At 49.9% G+C, this 10,415-nt stretch overlaps 2 protein-coding genes across 3 annotated transcripts in view; one reads left to right on the top strand and one right to left on the bottom strand.

The window, feature by feature from the left end:
• The first annotated feature begins 815 nt into the window (after positions 1-815).
• Positions 816-4,607, top strand: CCDC17 (coiled-coil domain containing 17). Of its 2 annotated transcripts, none has more exons than XM_011946539.1 (13): positions 816-989; positions 1,033-1,146; positions 1,291-1,486; positions 1,586-1,748; positions 1,851-1,934; positions 2,019-2,137; positions 2,338-2,445; positions 2,670-2,788; positions 2,929-3,026; positions 3,180-3,383; positions 3,551-3,761; positions 3,831-3,941; positions 4,220-4,607. In XM_011946539.1, the coding sequence occupies exons 1-13, from the start codon at positions 816-818 to the stop codon at positions 4,376-4,378; spliced, it is 1,860 nt and encodes a 619-aa protein (XP_011801929.1). In that variant the 3' UTR covers positions 4,379-4,607. The 2 variants fall into 2 exon arrangements, with proteins under 2 accessions (XP_011801929.1, XP_011801920.1); XM_011946530.1 differs by having other exon boundaries at positions 1,264-1,486.
• A 1,161-nt stretch (positions 4,608-5,768) lies between these two features.
• NASP (nuclear autoantigenic sperm protein (histone-binding)) overlaps positions 5,769-10,415 on the bottom strand; it is a 51,547-nt gene continuing 46,900 nt past the window's right edge. The window contains exons 10-15 of the mRNA XM_011947193.1: positions 9,960-10,151; positions 9,691-9,857; positions 8,784-8,840; positions 8,460-8,537; positions 7,094-7,222; positions 5,769-6,602 (exon numbers count right to left, since the gene is read on the bottom strand). Coding sequence (XP_011802583.1) covers positions 6,522-6,602; positions 7,094-7,222; positions 8,460-8,537; positions 8,784-8,840; positions 9,691-9,857; positions 9,960-10,151 — 704 coding nt within the window. The 3' untranslated portion in view covers positions 5,769-6,521. The remainder of the gene's footprint in view (positions 6,603-7,093; positions 7,223-8,459; positions 8,538-8,783; positions 8,841-9,690; positions 9,858-9,959; positions 10,152-10,415) is intronic.

Below are 10,415 nucleotides of genomic sequence, written 5' to 3'. Positions count from 1 at the left end.
ATAAATAAATAAATAAATAAATAAATAAAGGGGGTTTCTTAAGAAATATGTGGTCACCTCAGAGCTCCTGTATATATTTTGGGAATGGGAGTGAAGAATTTCACCAACAGTTCAGGGCCTTTCTGGCTTCTGGCCAATCTTGGGAGAGAAGGGGTTTCTTTGTGGACTTGACTCCCTCATCTGATAGATTCATTGTGTTCGCCCACAGCTTCTTAGGCTGTGCTGATTATCTCCATTAACAGCTGAAAAACGAGGAATCAGGGAATGGGAGTTAGGGAAAGACTGCTATCTCTGGTGTGACGTGGTTTCCAGGCAGAATGCTGGAAAGGTCAGTGTGCCTCCTTTACCATGTAGTTGTCTGGATTGCAGAATGGTACAAACTGTTACTTACATCCACTTTGGAGTACAGCAATGAAAAAGATGCTTGCCTTTTAGAGGCTATTAAATGACCAATGATGGAGTGATAAGGGCCCAGCTACTCTAGGAGGCAACTGTTGTTTCCTCTATTAATAGGGAAACCAAGCTACAGTTAAGAGACTTGCCCACGTTCAGACTTTGTAACACTTTTTCAAGCCAGTGGCTCCTCCCAAATGGCCAAGGTGTCCCCACCCATTCTCCTGACCGGCCCAGCCCTGTGGTTGCTGTCCAGGGAGCTAAGGCTCTCACCAAACAAACTTGAAGATCTGGCAGACCTAACAGACCTGGCCTTTCCTCTGTGCCTCTGGCTGTCTGTCTCTTTCATCCTCCTCTGCCTTTCCCCTGCCCTTGATCCCTTCTGCAGGTCTTGACTTGTTTCAGGAAACAGGTCCCATCCCATGGACTCCCATTCTGGGGAGCCAGCGCTCCTGCCCTGTGGGACCTGTGACATGGTTTTCCGCTCCTCAGCTCTGTTAGCCACCCACACACAGCGCTTCTGCATTGGCCACCCGACCCAAGAGAAGACATTTGGAGCACAGGCCTCAGTTGCCACTGAACCCCAGCGGGCCGCGGTAAGGGCCTCCATGGCCATGGGTGGGGATTCAAAGGAGCAAGACCTTTATAATTCCTCATCGTCCTACACCCTGTCCCCAGGTTGTGCCACAAGATCTCCAGGGCCTCCCAGACCAGCAGGCCAGTAAATCTGCTCTAAAGAGGTTAACAGAGGAGGTACAGCTGCCTACCTTTCCCCAGGGCTCAAAACGTTGAGCGTCTTCCCCAAACCTGTAGATCATACTTGGGACAGATTCTGCCCACACAGAGATCGCGGATCGCTGTTACCTCCAGGTGCAGTGGCTGCGGCTATCCCTACAGGAAATGCGGCCCTGGATAACAGAGGTCCCCAGGGTGCTGGCGGGGTCCTGGACACGTCCCGAGGCGCGCCCTCAGAGTCCCATGTCCGAGGCGGTGGGAAGCCCCAGCGAGCGGCTGCGAGCGCTGCTCAGGACTCGCGCGAGGCGCGTGGCGGAGACGGAAGCGCAGAGCCGGGCCCTGCAGCGACGCGGCCAGGGTGAAGGAGATGGGGAGCGGGGACCAAGGACCTCCTTTGCCCTTACCCTTTGGCTTAAGCTTGCTGGCGCCCGTTCTGACTCGGCCCGCATTCCCTCAGAACTGAGCCGGCGCCTCCAAGGTGTGGCCTGTACGCGGGGCGGGATGTCCTGCTTCTTCGGCCTGGAGCAGGAGATTCGAGAACTACGAACTGAGGCCGAGAGGACGCGGGGAGCTCTAGAGGTGTTGGGGGCCCGCATTCAGGAGCTGCAGGCGGAGCCAGGGTGAGACCCCGACGAAGCGGAACCCCGGAACATGCGGCTCCGGGGTGGGAGGGGCGGGCTGGCTGGAGCTCCGGGCCCCTGATACGTCGCCTGCCACCCCAGGAACACGCTGAGCTCCGGGCGAGAGGCAAAACTCTATTCTCCAGTGCTAAAGGCCAACCCGGGAACTCTGGCTGCCGAAATCGGGTGAGGGCCGGGGTCTGGAGATGGGCATGGGACGAAGCGCTGAGCAGTTCTGGAAAGATGGCCTTCCTGTTCCCCATTCCCTAGGGCCCTACGGGAGGCCTACATTCGAGACGGAGGCCGGGACCCCGGTGTGCTGGGCCAGATATGGCAGTTGCAGGTGGAGGCGTCTGCACTGGAGCTGCAGCGGTCGCAGACCCGCAGAGGTGAACAGGAGGGCCTCTCGGCAGCGGTGGTCAGTCCTGGGAGGAGAAAAAAACTCGAGGGAGGGTCTGTGGCTGTGGATAGGATGTGAGCTGACAAGTCCAGCCTTATCCGAAGAACCTTAGCGCTGGAGAGCTGCTCGCAGCTGGACCCGGCCAGTTACCAGAGGTCAAAGGTGACAGGTCACACTTGTTCATCGCAGGAAGGGCAGTTGCCACCTCAGGGGAGCTTCCAGTAGTGGAGGCTGAAAACCGGCGCCTGGAGGCAGAAATCTTGGCCTTGCAAATGCAGCGGAGTCAGGCAGCCTTGGGTCAGTGAGCACCCCAACCCTATCCCATCCCACCTCTCTCTCTCCCCAGCAGGCCTGGCTCAGGCAGCCAGTGCATGGGGAACAAGACCCGAGTTTATGACTCCCCTAGTCTGCAGGTGTGTGTCCCTGTATCCTCAGGGCTCCGCCAACCCATTTGTGGGTATCTCAGCTAATTACCTGCTTTGTCCAACTTAGGGGCATCCTAACTCTTCTTCTGCTCCTAGGGCCCCAGGATCTGCAACTCCTGTGGGGTGCCAGCCTACAACCGAAGTGGGGGAGAGATACCCCACTCCTCCCACCGCCAGTGGCACCACCACTGCCACCACTTCCAGGCTTCACAGAGGTTCGGTTCCTGGGTGGGGGAAAGGCTGTGAAGACACGAGGTGGGTGGGGGAATAGGTTGGGGGCAGCTCTGCTCTGAGCAGTTGGGGGAACTTGGGCAGCTAAAAGGCTTTCTGGAGGAGTCAACTATCTTCCCCACAGCCACAGCTTCCTGGAACAATGACCAGAAACCTGGGCCTGGACCCACACTTCCTCCTACCCACATCGGACGTGCTAGGCCCTGCACCCTATGATCCTGGGTGAGGCCCATGCCACCTTTCACATCCTCTGTGACTTGGCCAGCACTGCTGGTTAAGGGAGCCCACTAGGGCCAGATAGGGTTAGGAACCTGCCTGAGAGGAGAGAGGTTGAAAGGAGTTGGGTGTTTCTGTGCTAAGACTTGTGTTCCCCAGGGCTGGTCTGGTCATTTTCTATGATTTCCTGCGGGGCCTTGAGGCTTCCTGGATTTGGGTGCAACTAAGGACTGGCTTGGCACGCGACGGACAGGATACAGGAGGGACCACAACATTGCCCCCAGCCATTTGCCTGCCCCCACCTCCAGCTCCCGGGCCCATGGGCAACTGTGCTATCCTTGCCAGCAGGCAGCCTGTGCCCAGGTCAGTAGGTGGGGATCATGACTCTGGTACTCTGCCACAGTTAAGGCCTATCCATCATTCTGCTACGTTTTCTCATCTGTATACAGAGGCCACTGGCTCTAAAGGGCTAAGTCCTAGGAAGGGACTGCAGCTCTGGCTTCCGACACTGCTTTTTGGTTATTCTACAGACTGCCACCCTCTCCATCAGTATCTTTGGTCTGTGAGCTGCAGGTCTGGCAGGGGCTGGCATGGGCTAGGGCACCACAGCCAAAGGCTTGGGTCTCACTTGGGCTATTTGACCAAGATCAGCGGGTGCTAAGTGGCCGCTGGCGCCTCCCACTTCGGGCCCTTCCTCTGGACCCCAGCCTTAGCCTCAGGCAGCTGAATGGGGTTCCTCAGGTGAGTGTGGTGGGTGGGGATTGGGCATACAGCAAGGTACAAGTGCAATACCATTTCATCTCTCCTCAGGCAGGTCAGGCTGAGCTCTTTCTGCGGCTGGTGAATGCAAGAGATGCAGCTGTCCAGACACTGGCAGAGATCAATCCAGCAAGTGCCCATGAGTACCAGTACCCACCTCCGGTGAGGGCCCAGCTGCAGCTAGGGACACCACAGCTACTCATACCAGTGTGGCTAATAGCCAGCCTTTATTGACCACTGTATGCCAGTGATTACCAATGCTTTTTTGTTTGATCCTCACATCTCTGTGAAGTCCTACTATGTAACAGATAAGGAAATCAAAGCAGGACCAGGTTAACTTGGTTCACAGTAAGTTGAGACTCTAAGGAAGCCTAACTCCACAATCTGTGTGCTTAACCTTTACATTTTTGCTCAAAACCTGCCTTCTCACTGTTCCACAGGTGTCGAGCACATCTTCACCGGAAGCCAACTTCCTCACCCCCACAGTTGGCTTTGCTGATCCCCCACCTCGTATAGAAGAGCCCCTCAGTGGAGTCAAGGATAGAGATGAGGGTTTGGGCCCTCACCACAGTTCTGACTTGCCCCCAGTGAGTTTCTGAACCCAAGTGAATGTGGGGATGAGCATCTGAACATGCACAGGACTGGGGCCTATTTCCAGACCTACAGCTTTTACTACTCCGTGTTCTGACATTGGGTCTAGAAGCAACTAGCAGTTGAGTACAGAATACGAGCTCCAACCAGTTTTACCACCTCCCGTAAGTCCTTAACTTTTCTGTACCTATTCTGCTTTTATAAAACAGGCTAAGGATTAAATGAGTTTGTCAGGTATTTATGGTATTGTCTGGCACTTACGAAGTTCTCCGAAAGGTGACTAGGGGGCATTCTTTAATTCCAACTAAAGGAACTTTAAATTCCCACTAGTTCCCACTGGTTTGTAAAGCCAGTTTTATTGCTAAACTTAAATCTGTTTCCTCAGTATTTCTGCCAGGAAACCTTTCAGGTTCTCAAGGTACCAATAAACAGGAAGCTCCTGAGGCCTTATGTACTTTGATTCTGGGATAGGTCCCCAGCCCAAGGTTGTTCCCCCAACCAGAGGTCACATGTGAGATCCTAGCTTAGATACTGTGCCTAGCCCTAGACCCCAGTGCCAACCAGAGGTCAAGTGCCTGGGAGTAAACTATATCATGACTGTCCTGACCAAGAAAGGGGGGGACAAGTCTCAGGACCTGGAACATACACTGCAAGGGCATCATCAGGAAGAAACTCCACAGCCAGAATAAGCCAGAGATCCTGCAACCAAGAGTTATTGTGACTAGCCCAGAAAAACTTAGTCTGAAAAATGGGCTTGAATTTAGGGGTCAGCCATAGCTCCCTCTGGCTCCAGTGCAACAAAGCAGCCCTATGGATGTCAGGACTAAATTTTAGTAGTGATGTAAGGCAGGCATTGTTTGGAATTCAGATCCTGATACTTAAACTAAGGGTCAGGTTAGAGGCAGCTCAGTCTCAAGTGAGCCCCGAACTCTAGATACCAGTGAGAGCCCAACAGGTATAACATTAATACTAGTGCCCTCACCACCAGCATCCTTGGACTGGTGGGCTCGTTCCTGCCTTTGAAACCCTCTATCACACACAGAAATGCTCCAGGCAGTCAGGTGAGGTGGCTCACGCCTGTAATCCCAACACTTCAGGAGGCTGAAGTGGGCAGATCACTTTAGGTCAGGAGTTCGAGACCAGCCTGGCCAACATGGTGAAACCTTGTCTCCACCAAAAATACAAAGATTAGCCAGGTGTGATACCACATGCCTATAGTGCTGGCTACTTGGGAGCCTCCTGAGGCAGGAAAATCTCTTGAACCCAGGAGGCAGAGGTTACAGTAAGCCGAGATCGCATCATTGCACTTCAGCCTGGGCGACAAGAGCGAGATTCCATCTCAAAAATACACAGCCTAAGATCCCACTGTAAGATCTTTAAACATAATTCCAGACAAGAAGATTTTTAGCATCTTTATTTGAGAAGTCAATTCAGTTGATGGGTAACAATTCCAAGTGTTGATATATCTCAGCCTTTCCATACAGAAAATAACAAATAAAACTCAGCCAGCCAGCCTCCCCACATATGCTTCCATCTGGAGTGTCCACCATCAGTCCCTTGGCTACTGTCAAACCAGAGCTCAGATGCAGACCGTTTTCCTTAGGTATCATTCCCCTGACCCAGGTTTTCTTCAGAGTTCTTTTTCCAGGACAGGATTATAGCCCCAGTTGAAGACTAGGTTGATACAGGACAAGCACCATCCTAGGCCTGGCTCACAGCCAAAGTCCTTAATCCATTTTCAGCACCGAAGAGCAAGATCTTCACCAAGTCTTGTTTTTGTAGCCCCATCCAGGGACAGCACCACTAAAGGTTTGCAAGACAGCTGGATTCAGTGAAGTATTTGAAAATAGAATATAGCACCATTGGAAAACAAAGGCCTACAGCCACACTTGATCACCTCCATGTTAGACAGATAGGAATTAGGATCAGGAACACAGATCAGTACAGAAGGCCAAAACAAAACCTTTGGCTACTATGTAAAACCAGGAGTGTTCCAAGGCAGATTCAGCCAATAATTAAGAAAAAAAACCATCAAAGCCTCAACCTTTGCTTACAATCTTTATTGAAGTTATACAAAAAGAATCCTCCAAAAGTGAAAAAATACATTATATACAAAAACACTTTCCCTTGGGAGGGGGGCTATGCCCCCTCTTAACATGCAGTGCTTTCAACTGTAGCTCCAGCCTCCACTGTCCCCTCCACTGCCGCCCGGCTTTCAGCTCGATTCTCAGCCTGGAAGACAAACAGAGCCTGGGCATGAGTGAGCCTAGTTTAAGCCATTCTGTCTTAAGTAACTGAGGCCTCAGTTAGAGGAAGCATATACAAGTCACCCAAACTCTGCTTTGCTTCCTATATTAAGAGGGCAGTGACCAGAAAGTATTTCTTGAATGCTCTGTGATAATGGGGTTGACAGAACCAATAATCATATTACATGGAAGGAAGTAACCTAATGGTTTTGCCAATCAAGCGCCTTCTCATATGTTCATTGAGGGACCTATGATATACAGGTTCCTTTTGTCAGTGAGTCATCCTACACTCCCATAACCAAACTGTTTTCCTGCACTCAACAATTGTTAACAGGTTCCATTTTCCGTGAGGACTGCACTCAACAATTGTTAACAGGTTCAAGGTGGGGAGCATGCACTTGGGAGGACTGATTTCCCCAGGTCCTGAGAACAAGGAATATGAGGCAAGAGGCTAATAAGCCCTGCTTAACTGCCCACCTCCTCCTCCATGTTTTCCGAAACTTCATTTCCACTGGGGACAGCATCCCCACTGCCTCCGTTCACCTCCGGCTCTGGTTTGGCTTTCTTTGCATCATCTTTCCGGGGACTCTCTTCCTCTGGTTTCCTCTAAAGATATAATTGTGAAGGGTTCACAAATGTGCTTAATGTTTTTAAAAAGACAACTGCAAAACATTTCCTTAACCCTTGTGGTGCAAAGATCCTGAACACCAGGATTCACAGCTCTGAGGGTCTCTCTCCCTAGCCATGGGCAGATGCCAAATTGTACTCTCAGAATAAATTAATCTGTCCCACCATACCACTTCAGGCCCCTCTACCGGAAGCACAGGGAGACAGGGTTGGGGTGAGGAGATGTGAATGGTAATCACTGTACGGGTTTGAATTCCTGTGTTTGAGTCAGGAAACACAACAGAAATTCAGAGTTCCGTGGCCGAGGGCTTGTAATCCCGGCACTCTGGGAGGCCAAGGCGGGCAGATCACGAGGTCAGCAGTTCAAGAGCAGCCTGGCCAATATGATGAAACCCTGTCTCTACTAAAAATACAAAAACTAGCAGGGGTGGTGGCATACGCCTGTAATCCCAGCTACTTGAGAGGCTGAGACAGGACAATCGCTTGAACCCGGGAGGCAGAGGTTGCAGTGAGCCGAGACCACGCCACTGCACTCCAGCCTGGGCACCAAAGCGAGACTCCGTCTCAAAAAAAATGAGTTCCCCTATCCACCAAAATAAAGGAGCCACCAGTACTGTAGGCAAAAGGCAGACTCAGGAATTTAAGTACCAATAGGCCTGCTGCTGAATGACTACTGTCAAAGAAAACCTGCCAGCTGCTAATCCAATCCTCCTCTGCAGCTTTCATGGTAATTCTACGGGCTTTAAAAGGCCAGGAGTGTTTGCAAAAAGAAGTGTGCAAATAAAAACTGTCTCCACGGCTGGGAGCATATTGGGAGGCCGAAGTGGGCAGATCACAAGGTCAGGAGTTTGAAAACAGCCTGACCAATATGGTGAAACTCCGTCTCTACTAAAAATACAAAATTACCCAGGCATGGTGGCACGCGCCTGTAATCCCAGCTACTCTGGAGGCTGAGGCAGAAGAATCGCTTGAACGTGGGAGGCAGAGTTTGCAGTGAGCCGAAACGGTGCCACTGCACTCCAGCCTGGGTGACAGAGCAAGACTCCATCTCAAAACAAACAACAACAACAAAAACTGTCTCCACTCACAAATCTTTACCCCCTTTGGAAAATGAGTGTCTTATATGCACCAACTACATAGGGAGAGGTTTATAGGAAAGGTATTAAAAATGGAATCTGAGGAAAAAGTAGGAAAGAAACACCACATGTAGACTTACCTTCTTTCTGACAAGGTGGGAAATATCAGTCACACAGTTTGATGAGGAAGCACTGTCTGTTGGCTTTCTACCGGCAATCTGGCAAAATAAGCCTTTATTAGCAATTGTGCAAGCTCTATGAGATCGATGCTGAGGCTTATATGACTTTTTAGTTTTTTTGAGACAAGGTCTCACTGTGTTGCCCAGGCTAGTGTTGAATTCCAAGCCTCAAGCAATCCTCCTGCCTTGGCCTCCCAAAGTGCTGGGATTACAGGCATGAGCCACCACACCAGGCCAACACTGAGATTTAATATAAGTGACCAAAAAAACCACCTGAATACCCACCATGGAGACTGAAGAGCCTCCTCCACTAGGAGTGAAACCTGAAGTAGAGCTCTCCACCTGCAAGAAATGGCAAACCCAAACTGGTTTCAGGACAGAACCCAGGCCACCCACAGCCTTGTAACAGGTACCCATCACCATCCAAACTGACTAAGACCTGAAATGCTAGTGGCCTCCATATAGTATCAAGATCTTCTACCCCTGGCCCACCTATCCCTGTCTAGTGGCCACCCAGAGCATAGTCGCATAGAGTGTACCTGATAAACTTAATCTTCTATATCCTACCTGCAGGGTAAAAAGCTCTGGGACATTCTAACACAGCCAAAAACAGAACCAGGCAATTTGTGGTGAATGCCTCTCAATGCCTCACTAATTTATGCAAATGAGTTATTAGAGATGGAAATAGCAACTTACATTTGTTAAGAAATGTCTATTTTTCCAGTACTGTCAGAAGTGTATTTTACACATATGTACTACAGGTTGGGCAGCCCATTCCTTAATCTGACTGACACTCAAAGGAAATGCTCTCTGGAGCATTTCAGATTCTGGATTAAGGGTATCCAACTGTTGAGTATGATGCAAATATTCCAAAATCCAAAAGCATCTGAAATGCAAAACACTTCTGGTCTCAAGCATTCAGGTAAGAATCTCAACCTGTATTATCCCCATCTTACAAATGGGTCAACTGAGGGAGAGAAATGCCCATGGCCACATATAAGTATGGAATTAAAACCCAGATAGTCTGGGGCTCCAGGGTATTTCCTCTTAACCACTGCATTATTTGATAGGAATAATTAGATGAGCCCACCAACTCCCTGGAAACCAAGTCATGATGAAAAGGTCCTGGCAAATGAAACATTAACATAAATGGTACCAAACATGCTATTATCAAAATGTTAACAGAACCAACCAGAGTAGCTTTCAGAGCCAGTTCAGCTACATTCCCACTATGCTGAGACTCCTTTGCATCTTCTATCTTCTCTCTAATTTCGGGTAGCAGTTCCTTTAGTTCCTCAATTTCTTTCTTGTATTCAGCAGACAATCCTTCAGCCTCCTTCACATGCTCATTTAGTACAGCTAAAAAGAATAAAGTGATTAGTAATGGCGCAAAAAAGAACTGTTATTTTCCCTTAATTGCTGGATCCAACATCACCATGAAGCAGCTAGTACTTCACTCACCCATTCTCTTCTCAATAACTTCAATAGATTTGCTGAACTGTGCCACTGCCTCATCATACTGAGAGTTGTACCCATAAGCCAAGCCCAGCTGGTAGTGGGTCTCTGCAAGGAGACGGTCGTGGGCTTCTAGGTACTGTTCCTGCAGGTTTAGGCAGGACTGGAACTCCTCCACAGCTTGCACATAGTTTTCTAACGAAGAGAAAAAGAAGAGCAAGTAAATGGACAGCATTTAACATAAAATACTTCCAGAATTCAGACCCATCCTACGGGAATGCGTCCATACTTAACATTTCATTTTTGTTTATAGTTATTTCCAGGACCCATGGCTATAAAGAATGTCAAAATGACTTTTAAAAACCTACTGAGGGCCAGGCGCGGTGGCTCAAGCCTGTAATCCCAGCACTTTGGGAGGCCGAGAGGGGCGGATCACGAGGTCAGGAGATCGAGACCATCCTG

This window comes from Colobus angolensis, unplaced genomic scaffold, assembly GCF_000951035.1.
Source record: "Colobus angolensis palliatus isolate OR3802 unplaced genomic scaffold, Cang.pa_1.0 Scaffold106, whole genome shotgun sequence".
Lineage (NCBI taxonomy): Eukaryota > Metazoa > Chordata > Mammalia > Primates > Cercopithecidae > Colobus > Colobus angolensis.
This window is presented reverse-complemented; position numbering and strand designations above follow the sequence as displayed.